The sequence below is a fragment of the Pempheris klunzingeri genome, chromosome 1, assembly GCF_042242105.1.
Source record: "Pempheris klunzingeri isolate RE-2024b chromosome 1, fPemKlu1.hap1, whole genome shotgun sequence".
Lineage (NCBI taxonomy): Eukaryota > Metazoa > Chordata > Actinopteri > Acropomatiformes > Pempheridae > Pempheris > Pempheris klunzingeri.
Window position 1 is genome coordinate 9,358,618 of NC_092012.1, and position 18,914 is coordinate 9,377,531.

Consider the following 18,914-nt stretch of genomic DNA (forward strand, 5'->3'; position numbering starts at 1 on the left):
GAGAGCAAACGTCAAAAAAATATGACACACTGTTGCTTATTTCAAAGCATATATTTCATTACATTTACCACAGTCTTCAGTTTCTGAACCGCGAATTTCACAAATGTTAAACGAGGAGAAAGTAAAAAGTGCTTATGTACTGTAGGCCAAGGATAATCTGGCATCATGCCAACACCTGCAATGTCTCACCTCTACCACCAGAGGGAGCTAAGCAATAAAATACAACATTCAACAAAATGGTCTTCATATAACAAGTACTCTGAAGCCTTGGAAAGAGTCATCTGCAATCATTTGATATAAAACATTTTGAATGTTCCTCCTTAACATTTAGTTTAGCTGACATCATACACCATGCCGGTAAATAACCACTGACAGTTGATACATGATAGTTTGGAGAGAAACCGTTGGCACCTTTGGTCGCTGACTTTACATTCATCCACAACAAAAGTCACCATTTTCAGTAGAAAAACTTCAAGAGTTTTAACAGTGCAATCTTTAGTATTAGCACAATAAAAAGGCTATAATGCATAGTGAAACGAGACTTTTCTCAGTCCTGCTCCTTGTAATCGGAGAGCCTGCTGTTCTCAAACATCTTTTTTACACATTCCAAATCTGATCAGAGGCTCGTCCAGATAACTTTGTTACCCAGATAACAGCTCTATGAAGCAGATAAAACGTGCTTCTGTTCTGCAAAGCCGCATGACCTAAATGTTTCCCCAGTTAACATCAATGCAAGTAAGTTTTTAATTGTTTAGAAAAATGATTGAAGATGCAAACTAAGCATAATGAAATGAATGCGCCCTGTTTACATATTTTAGTGTCATTACTGGATTTGTGTCTGTCATGTCTGCATTTACATAAACCGTACTGGCGTCTGAGAATGGAGGCAACAAACAAATTGTAGATGTATTGATGTGACGTCAGTGCTACAAGCAATGTGGTGAGATGTGTGGAATTTTGCGGCCTATGGTTTCGTAGCTACACCCCTGCGCCGTCCTCAGTCTCCACCTTTTCCTCAACCCTCTCGGCAGTCCACAAAATTTCCTTTTATCCAGTAGCAGATCTGAGCATATTTGAGAGGCGTGATTCTCACAGCTACGTTAAATTCCTGAGACGCCCCAAGTCTCTCCACCCACTGATGCCCAGAAAACACACCTATGACCTTCCGCTCCCAGCGTCGGCGCTGCCCATCCCACATCCGGGCATAGACACCTGACCCGCTGGCACCTGGCTGAGCATCACAGTGCTGGTACAGCAGGTCTGATGTCTCCTCGCCGGCCCGACAGAACCGATACACCAGCTGGCCTGGGCGGTCGTTGTCATATCCAGAGAAGTGGACTCGACGACCAGGCAGCCTCTGAGCCGGGGGGCTGACTCCTAATTTCATGTGGCGGCGTTTGTGGGGTTTCTTGAGTTCAAGCAAAGCGTAGTCATAGTCCATCCCTATGTCATTAGCATTCCCTTTAATCCAACCTTTGGGAACATGGGTGCGCTTGGCTCTGATCCACTGGAACTTCATTTTGTCGTTGGTTGGTGGGGCGTAAGGAGCAGGGCCACCTTCAACGTGGTTGCTGAAGTTGGAGGAAAGGTAAAGGGAAGAAGGCTGGGTGTCTCGTTGCTTCGGCTTTAGGAACCCGACCCGAAGCTTCTGCGCTCCTTTCACATAGTTTTTACCGTCGTGAACACAATGAGCAGCCGTGAGAACGTGACGGTCCCCCACCAACGTACCAGAACACCCAGTGGACAGTTTGACAGCCACTGAGAATGGATATTTAAGCAGGAAGTCCTGCCCGGCGATGCTAAAACGTCCATCATGGCCGAAGATCTGTCGCTTTGTCCTGACACGTGGCCGCTCAGGCGACCCTGAGGAGTGGGCCGGACTCGTGTTAGCACTGCGGTTGTAGCCGTAGATCCCAATGGCGGTCTCGGTAAGTTGACCACTAGAGTGGAGTGTCTCATAGGACAGGAAGCGCCGCAGGTCCCAGTAGCTCGGATGAGGGGCTCTCTTGTGGCATTCTGGGTCACAGGGGGAGCTGACATCCAAACGGGCCGGAGACAGGAAGAGAGGGGCTGGTCGAGCCTCAGTCTGCTGTGGGAGGACCACAGGGACACGCTGGAGAATCCACTGGGGGCGGGTGGAGGAGGAGGAGGAGGAGGTGGAAGAAGAAACCAGGGGAAGGAAGAGGAGAAATAGGATGGAGGTAAACCTGTGGATGGACAGATAAGGTGAAATCCGGCACTAAAGACACGTAGTCCAACCATTCACTGTCAGACCCAACATTTCTCTAGACCTTAAGTGGCTCCGTCAAACGTGACCGGATGTGAGGCCCCCTCTGACTGTCTGAACGACAAACGTTCTCATTCCTAAAGCCAGCATCGTGGATTCAAAATTACAAGCATGGGAGTTGAGGGAGAGCATGTCGACTTGAAGAATGTTTGGCTGGCCGCCGTGAACTTCCACTGCTTTTAATGCTGCAAAATATGACAGACAGGGCAAGGATCAGGCCTTACTAGGCTCTGATGGAAAATTCCTGAAGTGGCCTGAGGGATTGGCCTTAAGCCTGCAAGAGTGACTGTAAAACATCGCCATTTTCTTATATATGGGTTAGAGGTGATCCAAGCCATAGTTTTGTATCTAGAACACACCTCCCTCTCTTGATTCCTCTTCTGACATGTGGAACTACAATAGAACACACTTTCACTAGTGACGAGAATGACTTCTCTGCATCTTGCAACTCATAACAGTGTAAGTAAGTGCAAGTAAGTGAGAGGCCACATTTGGACTCCAACTAAAAATCATAAAATGTAAGCAGTGCATTGTTTCTTAATTTCAAAACTGCGTCCAGTGCAAGTTTTGCCCTGCTTGATGACTCCTCTTGACTTCAATCAGTAAATCCCTCCGCTGCGTACAGACAAACCAGACATAGAGGTGACTTACCGGGGGGGCGCAGCCCGGGAGCGCATGGTTTGGCTTCTGCAGGTGAGCTGGTGGCTGAACACTGAGGGGGAAACCCCTCAAACCAGAACAGGCACAGCCCGCGATGGGAGTTGAACTGGTGAACACTGGTTCTGCGCAAAGAAAAAAAAAAAAAAAAACCTCCCGGCTCCTTTCTCAGGAACTGCCGATTTTATTTAATCCGTGACAGTCTGGAGTCGTCCGAAAGTTGGCCAGGAGTTGGACCATGGTGCGGTCTCATGTGCGTCTCCGAGCTCACAGTGTCTCACATCTGCAGGGGAGGATGTACTGAGTGAGTAGATCCGAGCCCAGCACGGTCATGTGACGCATCACATCACTGCTGCTGGTTATCAACTAAACTGCTGTTCACCGTCTGGTTTCCCTTCGGTTAATCAGTTAATCAACGATTATCTCTTGTTGTTGTTTGTTTTTTTTTCGTTTAATCCCTTTTAATCAATTAAGAATGTGTCGAATTTCAGCAAATGGCGAACATGCATGTTCACAGACACCAAGATGCTTGTTTGGTCTGAACAATAATTAAACGCCAATCTGATGTATGCAACAAAGAAAACCTGCAAATAGTTACATCTGAAATAAGGGAGTCAGCTAATCTTTTTATTTATTTTTTTTATCTGGCAGGATTTTTTCAGATAGGGCACCCATCATAAAGGCTTTGTAATTAACTGCTTTACTAATGGTTGATAATTATTGTACTATTGATTTATACATCAGCCATTAATTGTGAAAAATCCCCCTGGCTGGTCTTCCTCCACTCTGTTTGATGGTAGCATAGTAATAATTGTTGGTAATAAACACTTTCATATTTTTTAGGCTGTCTGTTCTGCAGTTATACATGGAAGTGAGCTGTGAATGAATAGAATAGATTGTTGCAGATTCATTGTGGGAGCTTCCAGGAGGTAAATGGTGCATTCAAGGGTCTTCCTGATGAATGAAAGAGCCATTAAAACAAACATCCTGTTCGATGACTAACACCTCCCACGTGGATTTTTCACAACGTGGCAACCCAAAATCCACCTCTGAATGATTTAGAACTGCTCTATAGAGAATAAATTACTAGTTTATCAACCATTACAACTACATTTATTGTAATTACATTAGCATTTCATCAGCTTACAAACCCTTTTATAAATTTATTAGGAAGTGGCACCAATAATAAACGCATAGGTACGTAAGTTATGCTTGGTATTCTGTACAGATATGCAGTGGCTTCATCATGATTTTTTGGACAGTTGTCTTGCTGTATATTATGGGGAGTTGTGTAGTATTAAAAAAAAAAAAACCTCCAAACTCTAAGACGCTGCTCAGTGTTTACAGCCATTTGATATTTTGTTATCAACAGACCAAAACAGCTGGACCAAGACGCATGCTGCCAGTCCAAGACTGAGGTCATAGAGAGGAAATGTGGGAGTGCAGAGATGATGATGATGATGATGGAAAGAGGACTTGTTGGGTTTGTAGCTGTTTGTATATGTGTTTTGCGGTTGAGAGAAAAATTGAGATGTTGCACATACTGTGACCTACTCGTCACTCAAACACTGACTCACATTTGTTCTTTAGAATGGGCAATGCGGCCAGATCCCCCCCCCCCCTCCTCCTCCTCCTCTTCCTCCTCTGTCCACTTCTCTCTCTTTGTGCCATTTATCCACAAATGCCATCAGACTACTCATTAAAGAATTATGTAGCTCACATACATCATTGCTTTGTCCAAACAAACTTTCACACTGTTGATTCACAGGGTTCATCACCCTCTTGGCATTAATCACAAAAAGGGCTCACTTGGGACGAAGCTGTTAATTTCATCACAATAACCTCAGTTCACACCATGCTGCTGTGATTATTCTGTCTCGAATATGACTTTTACATTGAAAAAGGACCTCACTGTTGTTGTGAGTCTTGTGAGGAATTGGTTCAGTGGGCAGAAACTGGTTCTGACGCCAGTATTAGAAGTTTGGATTCCGCTTGACCCACCCATGCTGAACATTTGCAAGCTGTTGGTAGAAATTATGCCATGTAATGATTTCATTAGGCTCAACTGCCACCAGAGAGATGGGGAGAGAGGAAGAAAGAACAAGAGGGGTGAGGGAAGTGCGTGGGGACACTGCTGAACCTCTGCCCATCTCTCTCTCTCTCTCTCTGTCGTGCAGCAGTTCGTTTGTGAGCGCCAGCAATTATCCCTGCATTCTTGTGAAGCACATGCTGCTGCAGTTTTTTTTTTACATTTTTTACTGCAAAATTAAATTAAGTTAGACATTTTGGGAAATATGTTTATTGGCTCTCTTGTGGAGAATTAGATAATTAGTGTAGTTCTGTCCAAAGGCAACAAAATCCACCTACCAGCAACCCTTAAGTTAACCAATTAACATGTTATTGATAAACTAAATGGTCATTGTGAACCCCCCCCCTGTAAAACTGTACATTGTTTTATTTTTGTATTATTACTATATTACTATTAAGTATTAGGTAGTGGTGAGCTTTAGATGTTGGTACTGCAAGTGGATTTTGTTTCACCTGGCACCAGACCTGTTCCCCCTTGTTTCCAGTCTTTGTGCTGAGAAAAGTTAACCAGCTGTTATATATATATATATATATATATATATATATAATGCACAGACAAGAGAGTGGTATCAATCTTCTCATCTAACTCTCAGTTAGAAAAGCAAATAAAATTTCGAGCTTTTGCTTTAGAAATATTCAAATTCTGTTCAAGGTCTCCTGCAAATGATTATAGAGGAGCACCTTTGCCAGGACACAGGGTGGACCTGCTGGCTCATCACACACTGCTCTGAATTACTCAAAACCCCACCCATCCCACAACACAAATTTACAATTCACACACACACACACACACACACACCTCTCTCTCTGGACTGGTATCTGGAGCAGGAGGGTCTGCCAGCGTCTCATCTTCCTCTCATCCCCCAAACTCTGATCGGCTCCGCCAACCGCTGCTGATCTCTGCCATTTTCCCATGAACTTACCTGAGGTTTCATAACCAAACTCTGCGTCCATGTTTTCTTACCATTCAAACACTCGCTGCTTGAATGTACTGTTTGATGGTAATTAGTTTATCTGTGCAAAACCACTTGAAATATGGAGTGCAGAAGCTAAAATGACAGTAAAAGAAGGATCTGGGGGGGAAAATGATTGATGATTGTTTTCATTACTTCTCTAGGACAACAGGAAGGGATGCCCTTTTTTTTTTTTTTTTACCAATGCCTGGGTGCTACTAAGGGAGACGTTTCTGTTTGTTTTGAATTGTTATGAAAGGGCCCATTTGTTTGGCTATGCCCACTGTTGTCAAGGAAACCCACATTCCCCGGAGTACTGTTCATGTTAATTGTTTTATTCCTCCCACTCTCCTCCTCTCTCGCTTCTGGCCACTGACACAATCAAGCAAGTGTGGACGGCCTCACATGTTTGAATCCTCTCTCTTTACGTCCTTCTGTCTGTCTCTGGCTGTCTGTCTGTCTGCTCTGTTCCTTCTTTGTGTTCTCTCAGCCTCTTGTTTGAATCATCTCTCCATTCCTGGACCCCTCCTCTTGCTCCTCCCCAGAGGCCATGAAACAGCTGTTTGGCACAACAAGATATCCACAGAGGTCTTTTTGAGAAGTTATTCACTGTGAAATCTTGGGGGGAACTGAAGCCGAGTTTAAAGCTCAAGGCAAAGCCGAAAGGAAGACGTTATAGCTGCTGGCAAGCACATTTGATATGTATAACTTTTAATGCTTCATGTAAAGGCTGGTAAACACAGTCTCGCTCAGCTGTGTTTAGGGAAATTTCCACTCTTGATGCTCAGTGCATTCAAGTGTTCAAGGTTACTGTTTGGAGTGTTTACTTTCCTCCTCCCTGCATGTGTAGCTATATATCATTTGGTGAATTCCTGTTACCAAGAATACACAATAACAGCAGTTGAGAAATTTCATATTTCTAAATCATTTGCAGCCTATGTAAACTTAAAATCATGGTCATGTCAACATTGTGCAATTGTACAATCAACCATGTAGATTACCTTTTTGTGAAGAGGTTAGTTGTTAATGTTCACATTCCACCTTTCTCCCAAAAGGCACCATGGATCCCTCAGGCCTGATAAGTACCGGCAGAGAGGCGGCGAGGCTCATAAGTGCGTGAGATTTCTTCCTCTTCGTGGGCTGTAAACACAGAACATGGGCTTGCTGATAACTTTGCTGTATTCAGAGCTTAGCAAGATATTTAGGGCCAATGAACAGTAACATTAACCGCCATAAACAACATGACTACGACTACGGTACTGGCTCTCCTCCAAAGAAACACACAGCAGAGAGCCTGTCTTGTAGAGCTGTTAGCCCTAGCTAAGCAGTAACTCTCTCAAAGGACCATAAATGTGCTTCTAGGCAAGCCAAAGCATGGAAAATGTATTTGTGTAGCACATTTCACACCCAAAATGCTTTATAGAGTACACAGGCACATGCTCAAGAAACAGACAATAGAAACAATAGCAAGCAAAAGGATGTAGAATAAAAACCATTAAAATAATCAAAAGCACACAGAATAAATACAATAAAACTAAAAAAAATTGATTTAAAAGAGGATGAATTGCAAGTGATGGTAAGCAGGTAGGTCTAAAATTTTGATTTGAAGGCAGTAGATTTGAAGCTGAGGGCACCGATCACAAGAGCTCCTCTAGTTGGGGAAAAAAAAAGGCACCGTATGTCATATACTTTTTTTCCCATTATCCATTATCCATTATCCAATGAGTTAAGAGATAGCACATAACGTGCTATAGTGATGTTGTCCGTTTGGTGATCGCTAATCCGAGCTAGATCATAATCATGCTAACAATATATAATATATATATATATATAAGCTTGCTAATAGCAGCGCTGACTCTGTGGTAATTTATGTCCTTCTGAATGAGGACACAACAAGCTGCTCTTTTTTTTTGAATTGCAGGTTCCAACAACAAAAGTCATTGCTGTGTGTGTCTGATCGGAGCCAAAGGCAGCTTCACCGTTGTTTTTTAGTGACTGTTAATGGAGTCAGTGGAGAAACACACAGTCTGACAGAGGCTTCTCATGGCTGGTTAGCTCTGACTGCAAGCCCTACATTGCCTTCCTTGCCTCCCACAGTCACGTCCCCCTCACTCCTCTGTTGCCTTTTTTAGATATGCTGGGAGTGAGCGTTCTAGCCGGATTTGAGATTGGAGTCACTCTTTACAGGGTGTGTTACCTCTGTGTTGCCTCTGACCGCACCCAGCAGGTGGGGTTGGCAGTAGTCAGAAGTGTGGTCCTGGGGTCCTGGAGTCCACCTGTCTGTCACTGCTGTTAAACGTACTCTTCAAAGAGCAGCTTAAAACCAACTGAACCAACTTTTCTGTGGAAACTTTTCACAGTGGCATCGTTGTAGGGTGTGGTGACAGACCCAACCCGTGATGGATTTTTTTCGTTGTCAGAGGTGGTTTTCTTTCGTATTCTCATTTGCTCGTGAAGTCATGCACGTGTCATGCAATTTTAAAAGAGGAAGCAAGAAAAAAAGGGGAATAATACTGTGACACACCGTGTGGTTTGTGGTTTGTTAACAGGACAGTTCCATAATATTCCTCTCTCTGTCCCACAGTGTCCTCTCATACACCTCATGTCCTCTCATATATATATAAATATTTTTGATGATGCTGTTTTAACCCATTGCCCACAGGAGATGAGTTGTGCACCATCACGAGGGTAACCGCTTCGCTTGACAAGGGATGTGATACTGAGCTCATTGGAAAATGACTCACATCCTTAGAGGGAAAATATAGATATGGCTAAACATTTAGGTTTTCTTTTTTCAAGAATTTTTGGTTTACAATTTGAAATTATAAGATTATTTGAACTGAAGCCATTTGTCATTCAGAAGACCAGTGTATGTAATCAGATCAAACAGTAATTTAATCAAAACACTGACTCGTTCATTATACAAGCGTTCTGTGGTATTTATCCTTCGGTAATAGGAATGCTGGTCATGGGTGCAGTTTATTTCAAATGGACTCATGAGCCGAAGGAATGATGAGAAGGAGCTGCTCTACTGTTCAAAATATTTGTTCTTTTTCTTAGTTTGTCTCTCTTTCTTTGATTTCTTTGGTTTTCCTTCTTAGCTGAGGTTTTTTTTTTTTTGGCGTTACTCCTCATCTTCTCTCACAGCTTTGGCTGGGTTGTGAACCATTGCTGATGTGTGCCTGGAAAGTTGAGACACACTCTGTGTGATGTTGCGAAATTATGTGACTGGAGCAAAACCTGGCTTTAAATATTATTTGCGTTTGACTAAGTGTGAGATATGTTTGTGATGCTTCGTACGAGTCATGTTTTATTGGACAACAGGGTGTTCAATAGAATTAGAAAACTTGTTTCCAACTAAATGATAAATGGTGTAATCAGAGGGAGGAGAGGCTCAGTGTTAAAGGATGACACTGAATCAGAGAGGCAGCTGATTTTAAAACGGAAAAGTCCAGTTTACTGTCGATACAGCAGGTCAACTACGGGCACAGATGTCATCTATTTCTCTGTGTAATCAGTGACGCACTGACAATGTGGAGGCCTTCATGGGTTTTATTTTTATCACTTATATGTATGTATATATATAACATATATATATTATGTATTATAAGATTTTGATACCATACAATCGGGACCTGTGTGTGTGTGTGTGTGTGTGTGTGTGTGAGAACCCTCCCTAACACTCCTAACATACATTAACAGGAGCATTAGATGAGCAGATTGATTCTATTCCAGGTCCATTCACTATAACTCTACCTCAGCAGTGTGTTAGCTTAGCTTAGCTTAGTTAAGCTTTGCTTAGCACAATGACTGGAAATACTGGCAAACAGCTAGTCGTGCTCCGTCCAAAAGTAACAGAATCCACCTACCAGCGCCTCTAAAGCTCACTAATGAAAATCTTATATCTCGTGTGTTTAATCTGAACAAAAACAGAACTCTGTGAAATCAATACTTCAAAGTTTTATGGCTATTTGTGCTCGATTATTTCTAACTTCCTTGAATCTTTGTGGGTTGGCTGGCAACTGCTCCCAGGGGTTCTGATAAATGCGGAAAAAGTATACAAAATATACAGCATTTACAGCACGTGTTCTGGCCTAAGAGAAAGCTTTTAGTTATTGGTGGTGCTTGGTGGTCACTCCAGAGGTGTATTTCACCCCCAATGCACTGCAGTTTCACATTTGATGCATCTTTGTTAGATAATGTGCTTCACAACAAAACACAACAGTAAATCTAGTCGAAAGCATGTTTTATTTATTATCATTCTGCTAACATGAAGTTTCATAGAATACCAACAACATGCTTTTATAATCCAACTGTGCAGCCTGCCAAAGGACGCTGTGACTCAGACAAGTACCCTATCTGCATGTGCATCCACCCATCCCTGAGAGAGCAACCACACACTGAGGAAAGTGACAGTCTGTCAGCCACAGAGAGACCCCAGATAGCAGGAATTCCTGTGAATCAAATCCATTTTTAAACCCTGTGGGTCTTTACAAAGGATTTTTCAGGGCTGTCGTCCAGGGATTGTCTCATTCTCAGAGCAAAAGATATTCATCTTTGAGTCTGACTCAGTTATGTGTGATTGAGAGACTAATTTCTCACAGTAGAATCACATCTTGAGATAATATCTTGGCCAACTGCAATTCAAGGTCATTTAGCTAACAGAATGAGGACATTTGTGGGAAGAGAGGACATTGTGGCAAGGTTAGGACTTAGTTTTAAAGTTAAGGTAAGAGTAAGGTTTAGGTTTAGATTAGGATTAGGGTAAGTGTTGAAGTCAGTTAGTTTTTCTGCTTACGGTTAGGATAAAGGGCTGGGCAGTGCATTATGTCAATGAGGGGTTCTCACAAATAAAAGAGAAGAGAGAGATGAGCTGCAAGAACAGTGCATATCGGTCTCATTGAAGCGATCTGCGTGACTCAGTTAACCCAAAACATTATCCAGCACGATGAATGTTTTCCTGTTATGCTTCCACCTCCGATAGCAGCGAGCGTTATCTCTTTCTCTCTGCATCCACCACTCTGAATTTCTGATGATATCACAGCATCAGAGGTCTAAAGGTTAAACTCTTCCATCCCGGCAGAGGCGGTCTGACCACACGACACAAGCTTGAACATGGAGTCTATTGGCATACCAGTAAGATCACTTCTGACCATAATAAGCACCCAGCAGACCACAATTCCCCCCCATTTGCTGATGAAATGGTCTCTGTTTCTCTGGCCTTGAACCAATTATCCACTCTACCGCAGGGGAGTTCTGTGTGTGTGTCTTTGTGTGCATGTCTTTGTGAGGTGTGGAGGATGTAAATGATGGGGGTCAGGATTTGGGACCTGTGACTCACTTCCAGATCGTGGCGCTGCGATCTGCTCAGCTGCTGCCTCTTCTCAAATGGACCAGGCAGCGATGGCGTTTTATTTCTGAACTTTTGATGTCCCTGGCTTTTTCTTATGTGTGTGTTGCTTTATCGTTCATGTTCTACATTCAGCTGCGTTCATGAGGGGAAACGGGAGTGTGTCGCCTACGCTGTGCTCTACCGCAAAAACAGCAGTCTGCAAAACAAAGTCAGCAATGATACACTCCAGTGGAAAGCAAAACTCAGGCAGCGTTCAGAAACACTTCGAGCGTCCAACAGGCGGCTGGCAGTCGAAGTTGTTTTAGAAGTAAGCTGTGAACAGTCCTCCCAAAGATAATGTTGTTTTGATTTCGTGTGAGAATTGGCAGAAGCGATGCAGCGCTGATGGAAGGGTTGGGATATTCGTCTCATGAGTCAGAGCACGATCACAGACACTTTCACAGTTTTTAATGCAATTAACTCAGCTGGTGTTTGGCAGGAAGGAAGCTGCGTGGAGCTTAATGTTGCAATATCGCAGTTTAATGGAGGTAGAGAGATCAAATTTGAGACAAACATTAGACTGGAGCCTTCTGTACGCGAACATGTGCTGGACATGAGACATGCTATACACAGGGCTGATCTACGCGGCTGCAGGGACACGACATGTTTGTTCACGGAAACTATCTGTGTGATTCATCAGTGTAGCTGTTGTCCCACCGAAGGTTTCCTGCGTGATGCTTGCATGAGATGACACGGCGAGCAACAAACAAACACAACACAGGACTTATTGCTGTGCAGTCTGCTTCTGTGTCCACACCAGTCCTGACCTTGCTCCCACAAAACAACTGTTGCCATAGTAACCCCATAACCAGGGCACAATCGCTGACCAGAAGGAAGGGTAGAGCATTTCGGGTTAATGAGAGCTTCCGTGTGGGAAGGAGTGTGTTCACAGCAGGAGGGAGACCTCTGCGTCATTCTGACAATAGGAGTTTTCCAGTGTTATTCTGCTGGTGCTCACAGCACCACTGGGACATTTCTATGTTTCCACTTTTGGCTCTGTGTAGTTCCTATTGTATGTGATACTTTTAGAATATCTCCACATACCAAAATGTGTCGAAACTTTTTTTTAATAAAGTAGAAAAAACATACTTAAACTCCGGTTATTTGAGAGAGTGTCATTTTGCTCAGTGGACCTTTCTTATCCTGTTTCAAGTTCTTGAAAATGAGACTTTCTGACTAAGTTCAGTGGAAATGAGGAGTTCCCCTCTGGCAAATGAATACGCTTAAAAAAGCTGCATTTTGGTGAATTTCTTAGTTTCTCACTAAGATGGATGCGCATATTACAGTATGCCTCAGCAGAATACAGATGTAATCCAATATTTCCAACAATCTGTGCCTGAAATGTTTCTCAGAGGGCTGACTGCTGTTCACGTAGGTCTTTTACTATAATCTATCAAGCTACAGTTGAAGTGTTGTAATATTGAATATATGCAGTCTGAATCAGGGGCTGCGGCAGGAAATGGCCCGCAGCCAATTTGGCTCGGCTTCAGGTCAGTGAGTAATTATGTTATGTTACGTGCTGATCTTGGACCTGAGCTGCAGTACAAATTCACTGTTTTCAATAGAGAGGCGCAACAAGTACAGTCAAATCTGAGTGCGCTGCCGGCAAAGCGATGTGAGCTGTTTTTTATGGAAAACCCAACAGTTCAAATACACTCAATTAAGAGTGTGTTAATTTTTCATCTGCTGCCAACACGTTGACAACACGTTATCACGACATTGTCAGCGTCTTGAGCACATGTTGATTGTCACATTGACACATTGTCAATGTGTTGTCAGCAGGTAATAAAAAAAATCTACATGTTTACGCATGTCTAACGAAAATCATGTGTATTTGATCGGTTGGGCTTTCCATAATTATTTGGCTTTGTTTAGTTATGTTACACACTGGTCTTGCACTACTGGAGCACCAGCAAGTTACTATAGACTGATTGTTGGGATCTTGTGGCGTTAATTGCGATTCCTTTTTATATATTTACTAAGTGGGTTTATTTTATGTAATACATATATTTTTTGGCTATTGTTTGGACCCAAATGTTGTATCTGTTTAGGTTAATTAAATAGCAATCAATGAAATCATGGTGCTCTCCGTGGTGCTGAAGTAGCAGACATATTTGTAATTGCGCCTTTTTCTGCCAGTCCCGCCCTTTTGTCGGTTTCAGCTTGGATCTAGTTCTCCAAACTGTTTACTCAGACTTCCCAACTCTATGCAATACAGTAGCGTATTTACTCTTTAAAGTAATGCCACCTTCATGATCAGAGTGACAAGTAGCAATATGTAGAGCGAGAGGAACACACTGCTGCCTGTAGTATGCCTTTAATATTGCTATGATATTATAGGGCTGTTCCCATTGGGCCTTTAGCCCTGTTTTTTGCTAACTAGTTGTGAGGACATAGTATATTATAACTTCAAAATAGGTTCGGAAACCCCCCTCGCTTTGACTTTCTTTTGGGGATTTAAATCCAACAATTTCTGATTAGATTAACACTGATTAGAGCAATTAACACTGATTAGAACATGAGAATCAACTAAAACAGGGAAACCATAAAATATAAACACTGAGCTGAAAGACGCTTTGGAAAGCTGAAGGGATCTGTCGAGTCAGGTGATTGTTCTCTGTGGGTTCATGACTATGAGTGACAGCTGTCACATCCACATGTGCTCCAAGCATAACATCAGGGATTAGTGCGGCTTTAATCAAACACAACCAATTTAATAACTGAACCTCAAATTAAATGTTTAAAGCTGTGAGGAATGACGAGAATATAGGTCCTTGGAAGTATAGGTATGCATGCACACGCGCACGCACACACACACACACACACACACACACACACACACACACATACACACGCACAGACATACCGTGGCCTTGCTTCTTGGTTTTGGCAGATTATCAACATTGTTTCCATCTGTCTTTATTTTCCCTTCATTCCCAGCTGTTCACATCCATCAAGACTCAGCTCATTAGCAGCAGGCAATTAAGGCTTGGAATGAAGGTATTGTGCTGAATCCTATTCAAACAGACACGCTCACGAACACGCACTGACATTGAATATGGTGTTTGTGTTCAGGCAGGAGCAGCAATGTAATCAGTCAGTATTGCTGCTGCCATACCTTGACCATGATCTGCTTGCAGCTGGATCATACTGAAATCTCCAGGGGCTCCTCCCTGTCTTATCTGCCAAACTGCTGCATAAAAAATATTTATATCTCCACTTGCTGCCGTGAGACTCGACCTGAAACTGCAGTTCATTGGACCCTGTTCCCTCATAATATCAGGAGACACCCTCTGTCTCTGTTATTAAAGGACACAGAACAAGTGCAGAGGGATCTGAGAGCATGAACTGTAGCTTGATTACCAAGTGATGACACAAAGACTGGCCTGCATGCAATTTAGTGATGCTGTGACGTGTGTGCGTGTGCATGCGTGCGTGTCCAAGAGCTTTCTATGCTTTGCTTGTGAACCTTATTGCCACTATTTGACCAATTTTTCTTACAGGCTTGTTATGTCAGCGTATTCAAAAGGCAGGCCTTCTTTAATGGCTGCCATGCAGTGTTTGGCAGCAACATCACTTAGGGAAGTGATGCAGTAACGTCACGAGTAGATTTAAAGTGTGATTACATCAGTCATGCTCCTCTGTAGCACAGCATCACTTCAACATTGTGTGGGTCAGCTTTTACGCCACTACATTTATTAGACAGCTTAGTTCATTTTCAGATTAAAGTCACATCGAAAAACTGATAAGCACATTAAGTGCAATATATTTGAATTGTTAAAGATTTAACTTGGCGTTGTGGCCCCTTAGAAATAATCTGTGTGTGATTGGGGCCTCTTGAGGCATCTCAGGTGTCTGTGAGTCGTTAGCATTTCCAGTAAAGAGTACTTTCCCCTCTAAACCTCTCACACTGTTTCAATTAGATAACTGTTTGAGTCACAAAGGGGCAAAATCATCCAATATTTTACAAAAAAAGCAAAGACTACAAAAAGTCCAACAAGTAAACCTTGTTTTTACTTAATTACAACCCCTCAGATGTATGTGGTGAGCCTCTGTACTGGGCCTGACCCCGAGGTTTGGAATGACAGGACTAAACTTATATATATACTATTTAAAACCACCTCCAACCTTTCTATGTCTGCATCATTATATATATAACATGTTAGCGTGCAGGTTGGCAGAAAGTACTATGATAAATTATTGCGAGTACCAAAGTACAAATAAGTGTGAAATGAATTAGTAACAGTGGGAGTTTATATATTTTACAACATCTACACTGCATAGGCAAGTTATATTTTGTGTCTTTCCCTTTATCACTCAATTATGCCGTCCTTCCCAAACCCACTGGCTGTGCTCTGAGAGACCCTGCTCGCATAGTTTGACCATAAACAGGCATGAGAGAGGGCTGCAATCTGAGCAACACACAAATATAGCATGTACAGTAGATGCACATAGACAAAGACAAATGAGATACATTTTAGTTCAGAGTTTGAAGACTTTGAAATGCAAAATCCACCTCCTCCTTTTAGCAGTTGAAAATGAAATGTAAAACATCACTCTACCAAAGAATCTCAGACTTTTGTTTGAGAATCTTTAGAGCAAATTTATCTTCCGCTTAATGTTACGAGGTCATAGTAAATCATAACTTATCAAATAGTGCCTGAACCCCACCTCCCTTCAACTTTCTTGGGAGGATTTTATCTAACAATGTCCATAACTTTCTTAGATCAGACATTTAATTGAACTTCTCCATAAGCTCTCTTATTTCTTTCTTTACAAACCTATGGGCAAAAACAATACAGATGAGTGCAGTGAGAGTGAACTCCAACAGTAAATCCATAAAATATAAACATTTTGGTAAGTGTGCTGTGAAGCGGCTTTCAGCTTGCAAAATAATTCCTGATGGCACATTTTACTGTGGTGAAAAATTTAAGAGCATCGTACTGCAAAAAACTTTGTGCACACTTTGGCACATCTGCGCTGACCTCCCTGTCTCACTGCCAAGATGGGCTCCCTGCTGCAGCTGTGTCTTTAAGCTTATAACTGAACAGACATATGTGTTGTATTAAGGTGGACAGGAACCTCAGACAATACACTGCGGATGGGAATAAAAGTATGGTGGGATAAGTGTGTAGAAAAGTAGCATTTAGAAAAAAATAAATCATAGTCAAAAAGTGGACAGGCTGATCTTTTACTAGCTGGACAGAGAAAAACCAAAATGTGGATATAATTGGAAGAGATGGAGATTATAGGGGATGGGAGGAGGGGGGATGAGGAGAAGGGAGCTCAAAAGGCAAGACTCTGAGAAGTTTTATTCAAGTCCAACAAAAAAAAACTGCTGCTGCCTCCAGGCGACAGCACAAATCATTCCTCTGTGTGTATGTGTGTGTGTATATGCGTTGAGGTTGTTGGTGTGTGAACCATGAGGATGTACCTTATGATCGCAAGGGGAACAGGAAAGGAGGAGGCTTCAGTAGAACAGCAAAAGAATATTTTCATCAGGAAATGACATTTTTGACATGCAGCTTGTGTGCCCTGTGGTTATGTGTGTACTGTTTGTGTAAGACAGGGGGAAACTGTGTGTTCACATGTGTGTGTGCATGCGTGTGTGTGTGCACTCGTGTGTTCACATGTAAGGCAAGCTGTTAAGGGCTTGAGGGAGCAGGCGTGGTTGTTTCTGGGCTCTGGTTTGCACTGGTTTCATCACAGGAAATAGCTTTTAGTTCTTAGATGTGCTGAGAATGACTCTGATCAATAACAGATCTTGCTTTTGAAGATAAATGCAATTTTTGTCCCAAATCATCATCAATTCTGATCGTCGCTGGCAGACTTTCTCAGCTGTAACCGGGTAACTAATTCAGCGAACATTAACTCCATGAATTGGTCTCCAGCTGACTTTTTAGTGTTCCCAGACAACTCATTTTAAATGGAAACTATGTGAAAGGGGTCACAGCTATGAGCTTGATAGCTACATACAGGAAATAATGCTGCATAATGAAATCAAGGTTGGCAAAAGCATAACCATAAAACCAAAAGAATAAGACATTATAACATAATGCTGAGGGAATTGCACAGTAATTCTCTGTGAGCAGCACCTTTCACATTACAATTAGTCGTTTATAAACATGTTGACTCGTGCAGCTTTAAAATATCTTAACATTTGTCCTTGATATTAGCCCAGAGCATGACACAGTATTCAGGGTAGTAGTATTTGAACTGCACGGACCTCTACTGCTCATGTCATTTTAATTCTAACCATATTTCACACATAACACAGTGTCAATGTCCATTTGTTTCTCCATTAGAGTACAAACAACTGATCATGTGCTGGTTGTCATTCAATGACACAGCCCACCCTCTCTCACTGTGTTTGCTTTATGGGGATTGTGCTCTGGTCATTGCGGGATGGCGCGTAGGCAGGGTGGGAACATCTGGATGTGAAATGAAGCTCGGACATTAAATGTCAAAAAGCCAACCACAATCCGCCTGCCAGTAAAAGTGGATGGATATTAGATCTACTTGCTTGGGAACCTGGAAACACACACACACAAGAAAGTCTTAGGGAGGAGAGAAAGAGATTCTGACAAGTTTTCTTAATTTCACACATTTCAGTGATTATCTCCAGAGGAAATTAGTTTGAACATTTGAACCCAATACACTTTTGTGCTGTTGCAGAGCAAATTTGCTCAGCCTCGTGTAACCCCCGTCCACCGGTCTTCAGTCATCAATGCGCTTGACAAATAGTGCTAAATAAGTTGTCGTTGCTTCTCACAGGGGAGCATTGATGCAATATGAGGCAGTGCCCCCCCCACCCCTCTAATGCGCTCCAATGACTCAATTTAGACGACATCACCTCAGTGAGCATAATCAAAGACAACTATGAGTTCACACACAACTAATATTGTAGTAAAGTCACAAAATCTTGATTCCAAGACTTAAATCCCCAGAATTTAATTCAACCCTCAAGTCCGAGAAACCTTCCAGAGAGCAAGTAATGTTTACTGGAAATAGGATCAGTGAAAGAGCGGAAAGAACTCTTGTTACATTTCAACTACTTGTTAGGGGCTTGTTAACAGTTTATGGGGAGACTTGAACTTGAAATGAAACTCCCCTCAGTTCTTCAAGGGTCAAGTCCACCTGAATCGACAGAGTACTGGAACAACACTTGAGATCAGCAAGGGCTTGTTAGATCACTCATAGAACACACCACAGTGCCTTGCAGGACATGGGAGGGTCATACACAAACATATCCAAACACTTGAGGCAGGGGCCCACAGAGACTGGTGAGTGTAGAGAGGTGAAGTCCTGCCCCTTCTCTTGGACCCCGTGGGACTTTATTTTAGAACAAATATGTACAGTGGTCAACAGCAAGAGATATTTTTTTTCCATGAGCAAATTTGCCTAATGTTATCATACCTAATGTGTTTTATCCAATCACTCCTGGCCCTTTTATTAGCCGGGAAGTCAAACAACGAGCAGACCCCTATACCTGCTCCTGTGACTACATCCTGATATGAAACATAGACATCGTAGCTTG

The 18,914-nt window shown here is 42.5% G+C and overlaps 1 protein-coding gene across 1 annotated transcript; it reads right to left on the reverse strand.

Moving 5' to 3' along the window:
• Nucleotides 1-32: 32 nt before the first annotated feature.
• LOC139205930 (serine protease 23-like) lies at nt 33-3,253 on the reverse strand. Its single transcript, XM_070836222.1, has 2 exons — nt 2,939-3,253; nt 33-2,207 (listed from the first exon to the last, which is right to left on the reverse strand). Exons 1-2 carry the CDS (start codon nt 2,962-2,964, stop codon nt 1,016-1,018), a joined length of 1,218 nt encoding a protein of 405 aa, XP_070692323.1. The 5' UTR covers nt 2,965-3,253; the 3' UTR covers nt 33-1,015.
• Between the last annotated feature and the right edge of the window lie 15,661 nt (nt 3,254-18,914).

Bases quoted from the DNA above. Each gene is read 5' to 3' on its own strand.
- LOC139205930 (XM_070836222.1), bottom strand. From the start codon at position 2,964: ATGCGCTCCCGGGCTGCGCCCCCCCG. The intron at 2,208-2,938 runs GTAAGTCACCTC...GTCCATCCACAG, and splicing joins TCCCGGGCTGCGCCCCCCCG to GTTTACCTCCATCCTATTTC.